The 12,745-nt window shown below is 45.8% G+C and overlaps 1 protein-coding gene across 1 annotated transcript in view; it reads right to left on the bottom strand.

The window, feature by feature from the left end:
* The window catches only part of LOC308362862 (protein NLRC3-like), a gene marked incomplete at both ends in the record, with an annotated part of 25,510 nt that extends 12,833 nt beyond the window's left edge, over positions 1 to 12,677 (bottom strand). Inside the window, 6 exons of the mRNA XM_080835590.1 lie at positions 311 to 484; positions 2,940 to 3,113; positions 5,979 to 7,829; positions 8,216 to 8,290; positions 11,157 to 11,276; positions 12,529 to 12,677. Coding sequence (XP_080691716.1) covers positions 311 to 484; positions 2,940 to 3,113; positions 5,979 to 7,829; positions 8,216 to 8,290; positions 11,157 to 11,276; positions 12,529 to 12,677 — 2,543 coding nt within the window. The remainder of the gene's footprint in view (positions 1 to 310; positions 485 to 2,939; positions 3,114 to 5,978; positions 7,830 to 8,215; positions 8,291 to 11,156; positions 11,277 to 12,528) is intronic.
* Positions 12,678 to 12,745: the final 68 nt, after the last annotated feature.

The raw sequence follows: 12,745 nt of genomic DNA, 5'->3' as shown, positions 1-12,745 counted from the left end.
CGCTTGTCAAGCATGTGAAGGCCATGGGCCACGCTGAGTTTGTTTCCCGTCCTAATGCATTATGTAGGCAGGTCCAAACCGAAAGGGGTTGGTGTTGGGTCAGCCCAGGGGATGTGATTGGGCCAGCCCAGTGTCAATAGGGCCGCTCATGAACTACTTTCGTGGGCCAGCCGGTCAGACCATTATATGGGAAAAAAAAAAATTCTAAAAAAAAAAAAAAAATTTTTTTTTTTTTTTTTAAATAATAAATTCGGGACTCTCGGCCCACCGGGAAAACGCCCGGTATGCCAGATTGCCAGTCCAGCCCTGCCCTAGTATCTCCAGCTGGCAGTGGGGACTCTTGAGGAGGTCTGAGAGATGCTGAATTCCTGCATCATGAAGAGGATTATCACTCAGGTACAGCTCCTTCAAACTGCAGGGTGTCGATCTGACAGCTGATGCTAAAGCAGCGCAGCTCTCCTCTGTGAGGGAACACATTATCAGCCTGGGAGAAACATAATGACACGTGGGATTATTAATCCGTGTATCATTCGTTCATTTGTTTTTCCGATTTAGACGAGAATTGAAAAAATGAAAACAACGTTTGATTTCTCGTTTTTCCCTTTTTAAAACCAAAACCAGAAATCGGATTACGGTTCGTTTTCTCGTTTTTTCCATTCTGCACCCCCAAACGGAAAATGGAAAATGAAACATTCGAATAACAAATCCTGGCCGTATTGGTTGTCATATTTCAAAATATTTCTAAGTCCAAACTGGTTAACCCTGGGAACAGGTGTCCGAGAATAGTACACCATCAGCGGACTGGCCCTGAGCAGCTACACCCCTGGTTCCATCCTCCAGAGGGACCAGGATGAGAGCAACAGGTGTCCGAGAATAGTACACCATCAGCGGACTGGCCCTGAGCAGCTACACCCCTGGTTCCATCCTCCACAGGCACCAGGATGTGAACATAATGTGTCCGAGGACAGTGCACCTTTTGCGGACTCGCTACGAGGTGTGTGACCCTTGTTATCATCATCCAGAGGCACCAGGATGTGAACATAATGTGTCCGAGGACAGTGCACCATCAACGGACTCGCTACGAGGTGTGTGGCCCTTGTTATCATCATCCAGAGGCACCAGGATGTGAACATAATGTGTCCGAGGACAGTGCACCATCAACGGACTCTCTACGAGCTTCTAGGCCCTTGTTTTCAACCTCCACAGGCACCGGGATGTCAAAAATATGTGTCCGAGAAAGATGCACCATCAACGGACTCTCTACGAGCTTCTAGGCCCACCCAGGTCGGACGACCGATTCACCGGGGCGCGGGGATCCCACAAAAAAGCAGCGTGGATTTGTTATTCGAATGTTTCATTTTCCATTTTCCGTTTGGGGGTGCAGAATGGAAAAAACGAGAAAACGAACCGTAATCCGATTTCTGGTTTTGGTTTTGAAAAGGGAAAAACGAGAAATCAAACGTTGTTTTCATTTTTTCAATTCTCGTCTAAATCGGAAAAACAAATGAACGAATGATACACGGATTATTATTACACTCACATACCTTTACCTATACCAACACAAACCCACACACTTACAGTGCTTGAGCCATCACCAATCACACACACACACACACACACACACACACACACACACACACACACACACACACACACACACACACACACACACACACACACACACACACACACACACACTCACCATGACTCACTCATCACAGGGAACACATACTAACACAAGCATACACATGCTGGGTACTCGATACACACTAACACACAGCCCTTTCTCCACATCAAATGGAGACACATAAACTCATTAAAGGGAGCTCCCCCTTACACCTACACACACACACACACATACAGTACTGGACCCATCACAGATAGCAACACACACACATAGACACAGACAGACACACACTAACCACTCATCACAGATATCACACACAAACTCTTTAGCCCTCACACACACAAACACACTCGCTCTTTCTCATGTGCTCACACACACGCTCTCAAACACACACACACACTCTCATACACAAGCTCTTTCACACACACACACACACACACACACACACACACACACACACACAAAAACGCTCTCACACACACACAAACGCTCTCTCTCTCACACACACACACACACACACACACACACACACACACTCACATACTGTGTTGCGTCCATTATAGCACCCCATACATTTGTGCCCCATACACACACACAGCCCTTCCTCTACATCAAATGGTGTCCCTCACACACTGCATCATCATCCTTCACTCATCACAGGGGGCCACTAAGAGAAGTCCCTCTCCAAACACACACACACACACACACACACACACACACACACACACACACACTGTGTTTCATCTGTAGGGTGCCACACAAACACGTACAACTCATCACAGATATCACACACATGATAGCTCTCACACACTAAAACACAAACTCTCTTTTTTTCTCATGCTCTCACACACACGCTCTCACACACACGCTCACACACACACGCTCACACACACACGCTCACACACACACGCTCACACACACACACACACACACACACACACACACACACACTCATACACAGGCTCTTACACACACACACAAACGCTCTCTCTCACACACACACACACACATACACACAAACACAAACACACACAAATGCTCTCTCTCTCACACACACACACACTCACAGACTGTGTTGTGTCCATCATAGCACCCCATACATGTGTGCCCCATACACACACACACTCCTTCCTCCACATCAAATGGTGTCCCTCACACACTGCATCATCATCCCATACTCATCACAGGGAGCAACTGAGAAACACAAAAACACTCATTAAAGGGACCACCTCCAAAAACGCACACACACACACACACACACAAACATCATGTGCACGCACTGACAGATCTCTTGTTGTGTGTTAACACTCACGCTAGTAGCTCCAGCTTGCAGTGGGGACTCTTGAGGAGGTCTGAGAGATGCTGAATTCCTGCATCATGAAGAGGATTGCCACTCAGGTGCAGCGTCTTCAAACTGCAGGGTGTCGATGTGACAGCTGATGCTAAAGCAGCGCAGCTCTCCTCTGTGAGGGAACACATTATCAGCCTGGGGGAAACATAATGACACGTGGGATTATTACACTCACATACCTTTACCTTTACCAACACCAACCCACACACTTACAGTACTTGAGCCATCACAGAGTGCCAATCACACACACAGACACACACACACACACACACACAGACACACATTCACCATGACTCACTCATCACAGGGAACACATACTAACACACGCATACACATGCTGGGTGCTCGATACACACTCACACACAGCCCTTTCTCCACATCAAATGGAGACACATAAACTCATTAAAGGGAGCTCCCCCTTACACCTACAAACACACACACACATACAATACTGGACCCATCACAGATAGCAACACACACACATAGACACAGACAGACACACACTTACCACTCATCACAGATATCACACACATGCTCTCTGGCTCTCACACACACACACACACACACACACAAATGCTCTCACACACACACACACACACACACACACACACACACACACACACACACACACACACACACACATCAATCAGGAGCCTTTTTAACCTCAACCCGAGGAGAAGGAAGCCAGACTGTCTTGAGCCACTGAGGAGTGAGAACCAGATGCCTTCTAAGACTGTCTCAGGGTAAGAGGCCTGTGGCCTGCCTTTTGTATAAGTGAAGAGGAATAATCGTGTCTATCTCTCCCTTGCCTCAGGAAGAGCCCGACGGAGCCCCTGACGCCAACTGCCAGCCCGGTGAAGCTTTTGCGTTACCTTTGTGCGCCCCCTCCCTTTCCCCCTTCAGTTTGTAAAATAAACAACTCAACTCAACCGCAACTCCTGTGTCTGGCTGCTCTTTTCCAGTTTTGTGTACCCGCTGTTTGCCCTTGCAAGGCCAGGCTCCCACAAGACACACAGACACACTTGTCACCAATGGCCCTTCAAAATACATACCATACTTATCCTATTACAGGGTCCCATGAAAACACACACGCTCAGTTCACTCATTCCAATCAGCCCCCCTCACACACCTGATATTTCAGTCCTCACAGGGATACACTCACTTTAGTTTGCCCATCATTATGCCCCCCCGACTCATCAGTTGTGTGTTAACACAGGCCCCTTACGCATGTGCCCCCCGCTCCCCCACAAACACCCCTTACACATGGCATACACACACACACACACACACACACACACACACACACACAAACACACACTCAAATGTTAGATATTGGTAGGTTTCTAATATCAGGACAGATCATTTGATACCTACGCATAGTCTTAGACACACCAGGGGTTTGGAGCCAGGGCCATTAGACTTTGTTGTTGGCCTTTGTCTACAGCCACAGCAAGATAGTTGGAGCCAGCCATGGTCAGGCATATTAGTGTTTAGTGGGCCATGGTCAGGCATATTAGTGTTTAGATGGCCATGGTTAGTTAGCCCCTCCTGACTGGCATTCACACATCCCATATCACTTCCTTACATGACCCCACCTCACACCTCGACCCTCACTTGACACACACTTAACCCCCCTCCTGCCAAAACGGTAACAGAGAGCTTCCCCCCAGACGAACACCTGTGGGTAATCTTTCAGGCCATTGTTTAGTATGTTAATTCTGAATTACTATAAGAGCTACTGATTCATGTCACAATTTAGAGGACGCCAGCGAAAGGAGACGGAAGACAACCATGAAAATTATTTTGATAAATTACTGTGCTGTGTGTTAGGAATTCTGAGGCTAAAACTTTGTTGGAATAAACAGATTATTTCCCTAAGCCGCCTTTCTGAGTTCTCTTACTCACTACCAGCTAACTTGAACCGAGGAAACAACTTTGGCGTTTCATCAAAGATTCACCAGGAACAGAAGACTCTTTCACACACACACACCCCTTACACATGACCCACACAGACACACCCCCCTCCCCCCTAACACATGACCCACACACCACACACACACACACACACACACACACACACACACACACACACACACACAAACACACACACACACCTCTTAAGGTGAATTCATGCTTACAGAATTTCACACAAGTGCAAGCGCAAGAGGCCCTTGCAAGCCCCAAGAGTGTCTTTTCACGGCTTGCATGCGTCAACCGATTTTTATAGACAAGGGTCAAAAGCTACACAAGCCTCATGCAGCCTGCTAGGCTGTGATTGGTCTGCTGGTCTGTTGACTACATCCTTTCTGGAGTCTCACATTTCCGGTTTTCATACCGCCAATTTTTAAAAGCCAGTAAAGCCCAGAAGATTTTTGGAAAAGATGAATGCTCTTGAAGAGCTTTTGAGCGAAGAAGTGAGAAAGTATAAGCACTTATATAACCCATCGTAATTAACCTAAGCCACTTGTAATGAACCGAAGTTTGTTCGAATTCTTTACTTTAATGAACATGCTAACGCTAGCGCGGTCTCTATGGAATGTCCCTTATACGTTAGAAACTACGTTAGCTTAATACTATCACAGTTTAACATGCAATGCTATGTGATTGTTTTTAGAAACTAATGTTACGAGATAAGATGTATCCTGCATGTCTGCTCAGTTTTACAGTGCTTCCCAAGTAAAGGTTTGAAAAGAACTTCAAGCTTCTTTCTGTTAGTGAAACTGTTATCTATCTGCAGAGCAAATGTCAGGCTCATAAACACAAACATTAACGTGAATTAAACTTTACTCCACCTATTGTTCTGTCGTTGAATTGCTTTGAAACACGCGCAACCTTTTAGGAACCATGAATTGATACGAGTACATTTACACAAATCGTGAAAAACCGAAGCCGCCGTTGCAGAAGCCTGATGGCCGCTTTACACATGACACATGACACACACCACTCCCCCCCACACTAACACAGACTTCATCACTCTACCTCTCTCAGTAATTTACTTACTCAGCTGATGTGGATGCTGTGACCACTGGCATAAGCCTCTGAAGAGCTTCATCTGGACTGAGGAGTTCAGTCAGATCTTCCTCTGGTGTCTTTATGTATTTCTGCAGATCAAACTCATCCAGTTGCTCTTCTGAAATCTCAAACCTAAACCTCCCAGTCTTCCACTCTCCTGGTGAGAGCCTGACTACAGACAGAGTTCCTGAGCTCTTGTCAATGATCTCCACTAGATCGTTGTGATTCAACTCATTCAGACAGTACAACAGGTTAACCATTGGGTCTGAAGAATCATGATATCTCTTGCTCTCGTCATTTCTGATCTTCTCATTTCTGATCTTCTCCTCATCTCTGATCTTCTCCTTGACGTACTGGACTGTTTGCTCTGAGCTCTGTGATTGGCTACTTGTCTGTGGCAGCAGGTGCCTTAGGAGATTCTGATTGGACTCCAGAGAGAGGCCAAGAAGGAAGCGGAGGAAAAGGTCCAGGTGTCCGTTCTCACTCTGTAAGGCCAGATCCACTGCAGTCTTGGTTAGGTCATGAAGTGTTGAAGCTCTGAACAAAGCAGAGAGCTGAGAGGTTTGTGTTTGGTCAGGCAGGTTTCCCTCTCTGTTGCTGAAGCAGAGGAAAACATATAAAGCTGCAAGAAACTCCTGAATGCTCAGATGCACGAAGCTGAACACCTTCCCCTGGTACAGCCCAGCCTCCTCTCTGAAGATCTGAGAACACACTCCTGAGTACACCGAGGCTTCTGTAACATCTATGCCACACTCTCTCAGGTCTTCCTCATAGAAGATCAAATTTCCCTCCTCAAGCTGTTGGAAAGCCAGCTTCCCCAGCTTGAAAATAATCTCTTCATCTGTCTCTTTTCTCCCTGTGTACTTGTGCTTTTTCATGCTTGTCTGAATGATCAGGAAGTGTGTATACATTTGAGTTAGAGACCTTGGCATTAGTAAACTCCCCGATTCATCTGAAGTTCTCTCTACAACAGTGGCGGTGATCCAGCAGAAGACTGGAATGTGGCACATGATGTAGAGGCTCCTGAAAGACTTCAGGTGTGTGATGGTTCTGTTAGCCAAATTCTTATCACTGATTCTCTTCTCAAAGTACTCAACTTTCTGTGGGTTGTTGAATCCTCTTATTTCAGTCAGCTGGTCCACACACTCAGGAGGGATCAGATGAGCTGCTGCTGGTCGGGTAGTGATCCAGAGGAGAGCAGAAGGAAGCAGATTCCCCATGATGAGGTTTGTCAGCAGCACGTCCACTGAGGCTGGCTCTGTCACATCACAACACCTTGGGTTGGAGTGGAAATCTAGAGGAAGTCGACACTCATCCAGACCATCAAAGATAAACATGTGCTCTGACCTGCTCAAGAGTGCTTGAAGTTCTATTTCTGGGTGAAAGTGTTGAAGAAGCTTCAGCAGACTGATTTTCTTGTCCTTCATCAGGTTCAGCTCTCGGAAGGGAAGAGGAATTATGAAGAAGACATCCTGGTTGGCTTTTCCTTCAGCCCAATCTAGAATGAACTTCTGCACAGAGACTGTTTTTCCAATGCCAGCCACTCCCTCTGTCAGCACTGTTCTGATGTGTTTGTCTTGTCCAGATAAGGGTTTAAAGATGTCACTGCAATTGATTTGTATGTCTTGATCTGCTTCTATCCAGGATGCTCTCTCTATCTGTCTGACCTCATGTTCATTATTGACCCCTCCTCTTCTCCCCTGTGTGATGTAGAGCTCTGTGTAGATCTCATGGAGGAGTCTGGTGTCTCCCTGATGTGGTACTCCCTCAACCAGCTGATATCTCCTCTTCTGAGTGGAACTGAATTTCTCACGGACCTCTGTCTCTTCTGGTGTCCATCTAGATCAATGACAGAATCACACAACGCTTACAGGTGAACATCATCACAGAAAACCTTTAAGGAATAAGGTCAACAAATTATCATCACAATATTCCAACTTTATTCCTACTAGATTCAGAATGTCTATCTGTTGTAACATATTAGCTTCACATCTACTAGAAAGGACTAAAGCTCATGACACCATAATGTAGTCATTTTCTCTCATAAACACACTGAACAGACACAGTGGGGTTTTTCAATATGATCACAATGTGAATATGCAGGGGGGTTCTAGACTGTAATAGACACTGACATACATGGAGGGTCAGTTTGCAGGAAACAGAATCAATGGTGGGATGAAGAGGATTTTGGTGACTGCCTGGCATAATGTCATCCGTGATCTCACCTGTGTTCTGCAGCAAAGTGCCTCTCTGTCTCGTCTGTCCTCTTGGACTCTGTGCCTGATGCTCCCTGGTGGACGCTGTTAACACAACATAACCCTAAAGTGAGTATTCTTTCTTCTCCCTCAGAAAGACCATTCTGATCAACACCCCCCGCCCCCTCCACACACATACACCAACACACACACACACACAATACAAAATACATAAATACAGCTGTCAGGAGGGAAAAGACTCCGACGGGGCTTCTTTCGGCTAGCAACCTGTAGCAGCAGCATCTGTGGCTGATAGAGCCAAGTAGATGCACCCAACTAAGCCACAGAAGAACAAACCAAAACAATAACCCTAGAGTCAGCAAGGGCAGGGGTGGAGGATGACTCACAGGCAGACCACATGGCTTTGACTACAAGAAAGGGGATGCACACATTTACAGCCATTTCGGGAAATAGGGAGAAAGATCTTTAGGTTGGCAGGCATCATGCAGCTGGTGAAAGCAATGGAAAAACCAAGCAGACAAAGAATAAAGTATGTAATGGGCAGAAACCAAAGGTAAGATAGCCAGGGTCCTCTGAAGTCAAGGAATGAACTCCATCAATGTTGTTTTAAAAGGAATTTTAGAAGTTTTGAAGGATACAGCGGAGTATGAATTGAATCGGAAGGGTGAGGTCATCTATAACTATGGCATGGAAAGATATGGAGTTTGTCAGAAAGAATGGAAAAGCAAGGTCAAGACAAGTCAAGATGACAGGTTGAAATAGAGAGGCTGATTCGAGCAAGGAGGCAGCTGAAGAAGCAATGGAAACAAGCAGATGATGAACAGAGAGAAGTTATCAGTCTACTGCAGGCAGAGGCAAAGAGTAGAATGGCTACATTGAGGAGAACTGAGCTCCTAAAATGGACAAAAAGAAGAAGAAAAATAGAAGCTAGGAGTGTATTAGGTAGAAAAATATAATGATACAGTGGTGTGTGAACATGGAGCTCCTCAAAAAAAAAAAGGAAAAAACAAGCTAGGAATGCATTATGTAGAAAAATATAATGTTTGTGATAAACATGGAGCAACTTTGTCGAAACGAGTGTCAAGTAAGGTCAGGCAGAGAAGCCCTCCGTTCAGAGGCGAGGGCAGTTTGTATCTGCAGGTGCAGGATGACAAAGACAGTCGAGTATTCATAGAGGGGTCTCGGTATAGGGGATAATGACAGGTGAAACCTTCTGAAGAGTTGCTAACAGGGTCTCAGACGTGCACACACAAGGACACACACATGTGCACACAGCCATCATTGTCTTAAAATGTTTCCCGGCAACAAGTGAGCAGAATATTTGAAATATTTACTGAAAGGCTGCAGGACTGCACCCGGCTACCTCCCATCAGAGCTTATATGGATGACACGACGACACTGACAACAACTGCTCCATGTACCCATCGGCTGTTAACTAAGTTGAATGACTGAAATGTCGCAAATGTGCTGAAGGATGAAAGTGAAACCTAGCAAATGGAGAAGTGTTTTTATCAGTAAGGGGAAAATGGTGGAAGAGAGGTTTTATATTGATGGTGAGGTGATTCCTTCTCTTGTGGAAAAACCGGTGAAGAGTTAAGGCAGGTGGTACAATTCCACACTGAGTGTCAGGTTTCGGACCATAGAAAATTCATTGTTAAGGCTAGCAGTACTATAGATAAGACCTTCTTGACTGGTAAACTGAAATGGTGAAGCTTGCAGTTCGGCTTTGGTCAAGCGTAAGCTAGCCTTTGACTGAATGAAGTTGCTATTTCAGAGCTAGAGAAGACATTTGTGAAAGTCATGAATAAGGCAGTTAGGAAATGGCTTGGGGTACCGTAGGACTGGAGATTGCTGGCTGATGTCAGAAGGCAACCTCAACCTCAAGGTGTCCATCTGAATCAACATGTGTGCTGGTTCTAAACAGCAATTCTCAAGCTGGTCAAACAGCTGATGAGATAGTGGGTCACTGGGGTTAACTGCTTAACTCTGGTTGTTTTTGGCACAAACTGCTTTCATACTAAATTATTTACCGACCTGTCAGAGACACATGTAGACACGCCCCCTTCAGAGGCTCCTCTCCTCTTCACATCTGGTTCATCAGAGTCCATCACGTCTGTAAACACACACACACACACACACACACACACACACACACACACACACACACACACACACACACACACACACACACACACACACACACACACACACACACACACACATAAATAAATAAAAGGAGTCCTGGCTCTGAAAAGGGAAACAGACGTGACTCGGACCGAGACGTACACTATTCCAGCCAATCAACACATTGCTTCAGGAGCATGAAAGGGAGGGGTGTAACTTGATTGGCTGTTGAGCTCAAATATCAACAACACGTCGGCAGAGTCACAGACACACCTTTGATTAAGAGGTGTGAGCCTTAAAGGTGCAGTCTGATTATAATCCACTGCATTATTTGTCAAATTCAGCAGCATTCTGCTCATGTTACTCTAGCTGTTGGTCCAGTGTGTGCACTCTAAAAAACTCTGGTGTTGCTGCACAGTTCTGGCTCTGTAACTGGGAGAAAAACAAAGTGACTCGGACCCAGCCTATGTTTCGATCAGCCATCTTGCTTCAGGAGCACGGAAAGGAGGGGTGTATTTGATTAGCTGTTAAGGTCGTTTATCATCAAACTTTAATACAGCAGCAAACTTTGGGATGCCCTCAAGCATAACAAAAGCATAATCATGTTTTACACTGACTTCCAGTAAGTCACAGAAATGACTTTAAAGCACTGCTGCTTGCTTATAATGTACTAAATGGACCAAAATACCTCTCAGATATGTTCCAACAGTACACACCTGCTAGACCTGTTAGATCACTGAAGAAAAGTCTGTTGGTAATACTCACTGTCAGAACATGGCGAAGCTCGAAATGTAAGCAGTTTCAAATCTAGACTCAGAACCCAAACTGTTCAGAAGGTTGCGCTTTCCCAGCGGTGTCCAGCTGTGCACCCCCGTTGTGCAGGCCACGCACGATACTCAGGGACACAGAATGGTCAATTAATCCTGTGTTCCCAGTGTTCCATGGGCTGTGAATGTGGATCACAAGCACAGAAGGTGACAAGACGGTCTTCTGTTCCCCCAAGACAGTTTCACAGCTATTGCAGTTTACAATGTTCAGAGTTAATGTTTAACAAGGCTATCAGGGCTATTACGGTTCAAGGTTCACCGTAACAAGGCTAGTCACGGTACACAGACACGTGATGAGTGTATGCCATGTGAGTGTGTGTGTGTGTGTGTGTGTGTGTGTGTGTGTGTGTGTGTGTGTGTGTGTGTGTGTGTTATCCCCGAGTTCCGTGATTAGGACTCAAGGTTTCAGTGACTGTTACTGTTTAGTTCCACACTGTTTTCCCTAGTTCATTTATTCCAGAGTTTGACTCTGAGTGTGTTATATTTTGTTTAATCCTCATGTACTATTGATACTTTCATCCAGTTTGTGTTTTCCAGTGTTAGACGCCGTGTACCTTGGTTTTGATCTCGTTAGCCTTTTTGAGTTGAGTAACTATTCATATTTAACTTCTGAGCGTTATCCCATTTAGTTCAGTCTTCCTGCTTGTGTGTTCTCATTTCCCCTTTCCCTGGCTGAATTCCCATCAAAGAATTCTGTTAAACCTGAATACATCCTGAAGGCCCGTGACAGGACACTGTGGTTAGACTTAATTTTTTAAGAGTAGTTTGGACTAAACTGATCAGAAAAAGTGGTGGGGACTAAATTGGTGACAGTAAGTGGGGGGGCGGGGGGGGGGGCTGAATCTGTAGACACAGGAGCACTCAGGGTTACCCCAGTTACTGAGAACTCTTAACTGCACCGCACCATACACATCCTGCACAGAGTCCTGAGAGAGAGAGAGGGTGAGAGATAGAGAGAGAGAGAGAGGCGAAGTAAGGGGCAGGTCAGAGACAGATGGAGAAACAAAAAAAGGGAGATTTTTGTTGGTGAAGGAGAGGGAGGGAGATGGAGAGAGAGGGAAGGTAAAGGGTAAAGAGTTTTGTTGGTGATAGGGTTCTTTTAAGGCTTGAAGATGGAACCAAGTTTAAAGGCGTCTGATGATGTCTCACTGATAGCTCAAAGGTCTGGATGGGCTCGCCATCGGAGTTATATGTGAATCTACCTGGGACCTTCCCTTCCCAAACACACACACAGTCACACACGCATGCACACACACCGCATTAGTCACTTTTCAGAAAGTCATATACTTTTTATCATGTTGTTTAAGGGCATCCATCCATGTCTTAAACCTATCTGTTGCTGTAGTGTGTTGGTAAAGGGGCATCTGAGACTCTCGGGGGGAGCTGTTGATGCGTCCGGTGGGGGAGAGGCTCTTGGGGATGTGCTCCAAGGTGACGTGTGTGATGCACACAGGGAGGGACAGGGCGATGGTGAGGAAACCCTGACTGCCCTTAAACGCCCAGCACCTCCCAGGGTGCATCTCAGGATTGCACACACACACATGCCAGAGTCAGTTAACTGTGTGCATGTATGTCTATCACTTAAACA

This window comes from Sprattus sprattus (assembly GCF_963457725.1).
Source record: "Sprattus sprattus genome assembly, chromosome: 3".
Classification (NCBI taxonomy): Eukaryota; Metazoa; Chordata; class Actinopteri; order Clupeiformes; family Clupeidae; genus Sprattus; species Sprattus sprattus.
This window is presented reverse-complemented; position numbering and strand designations above follow the sequence as displayed.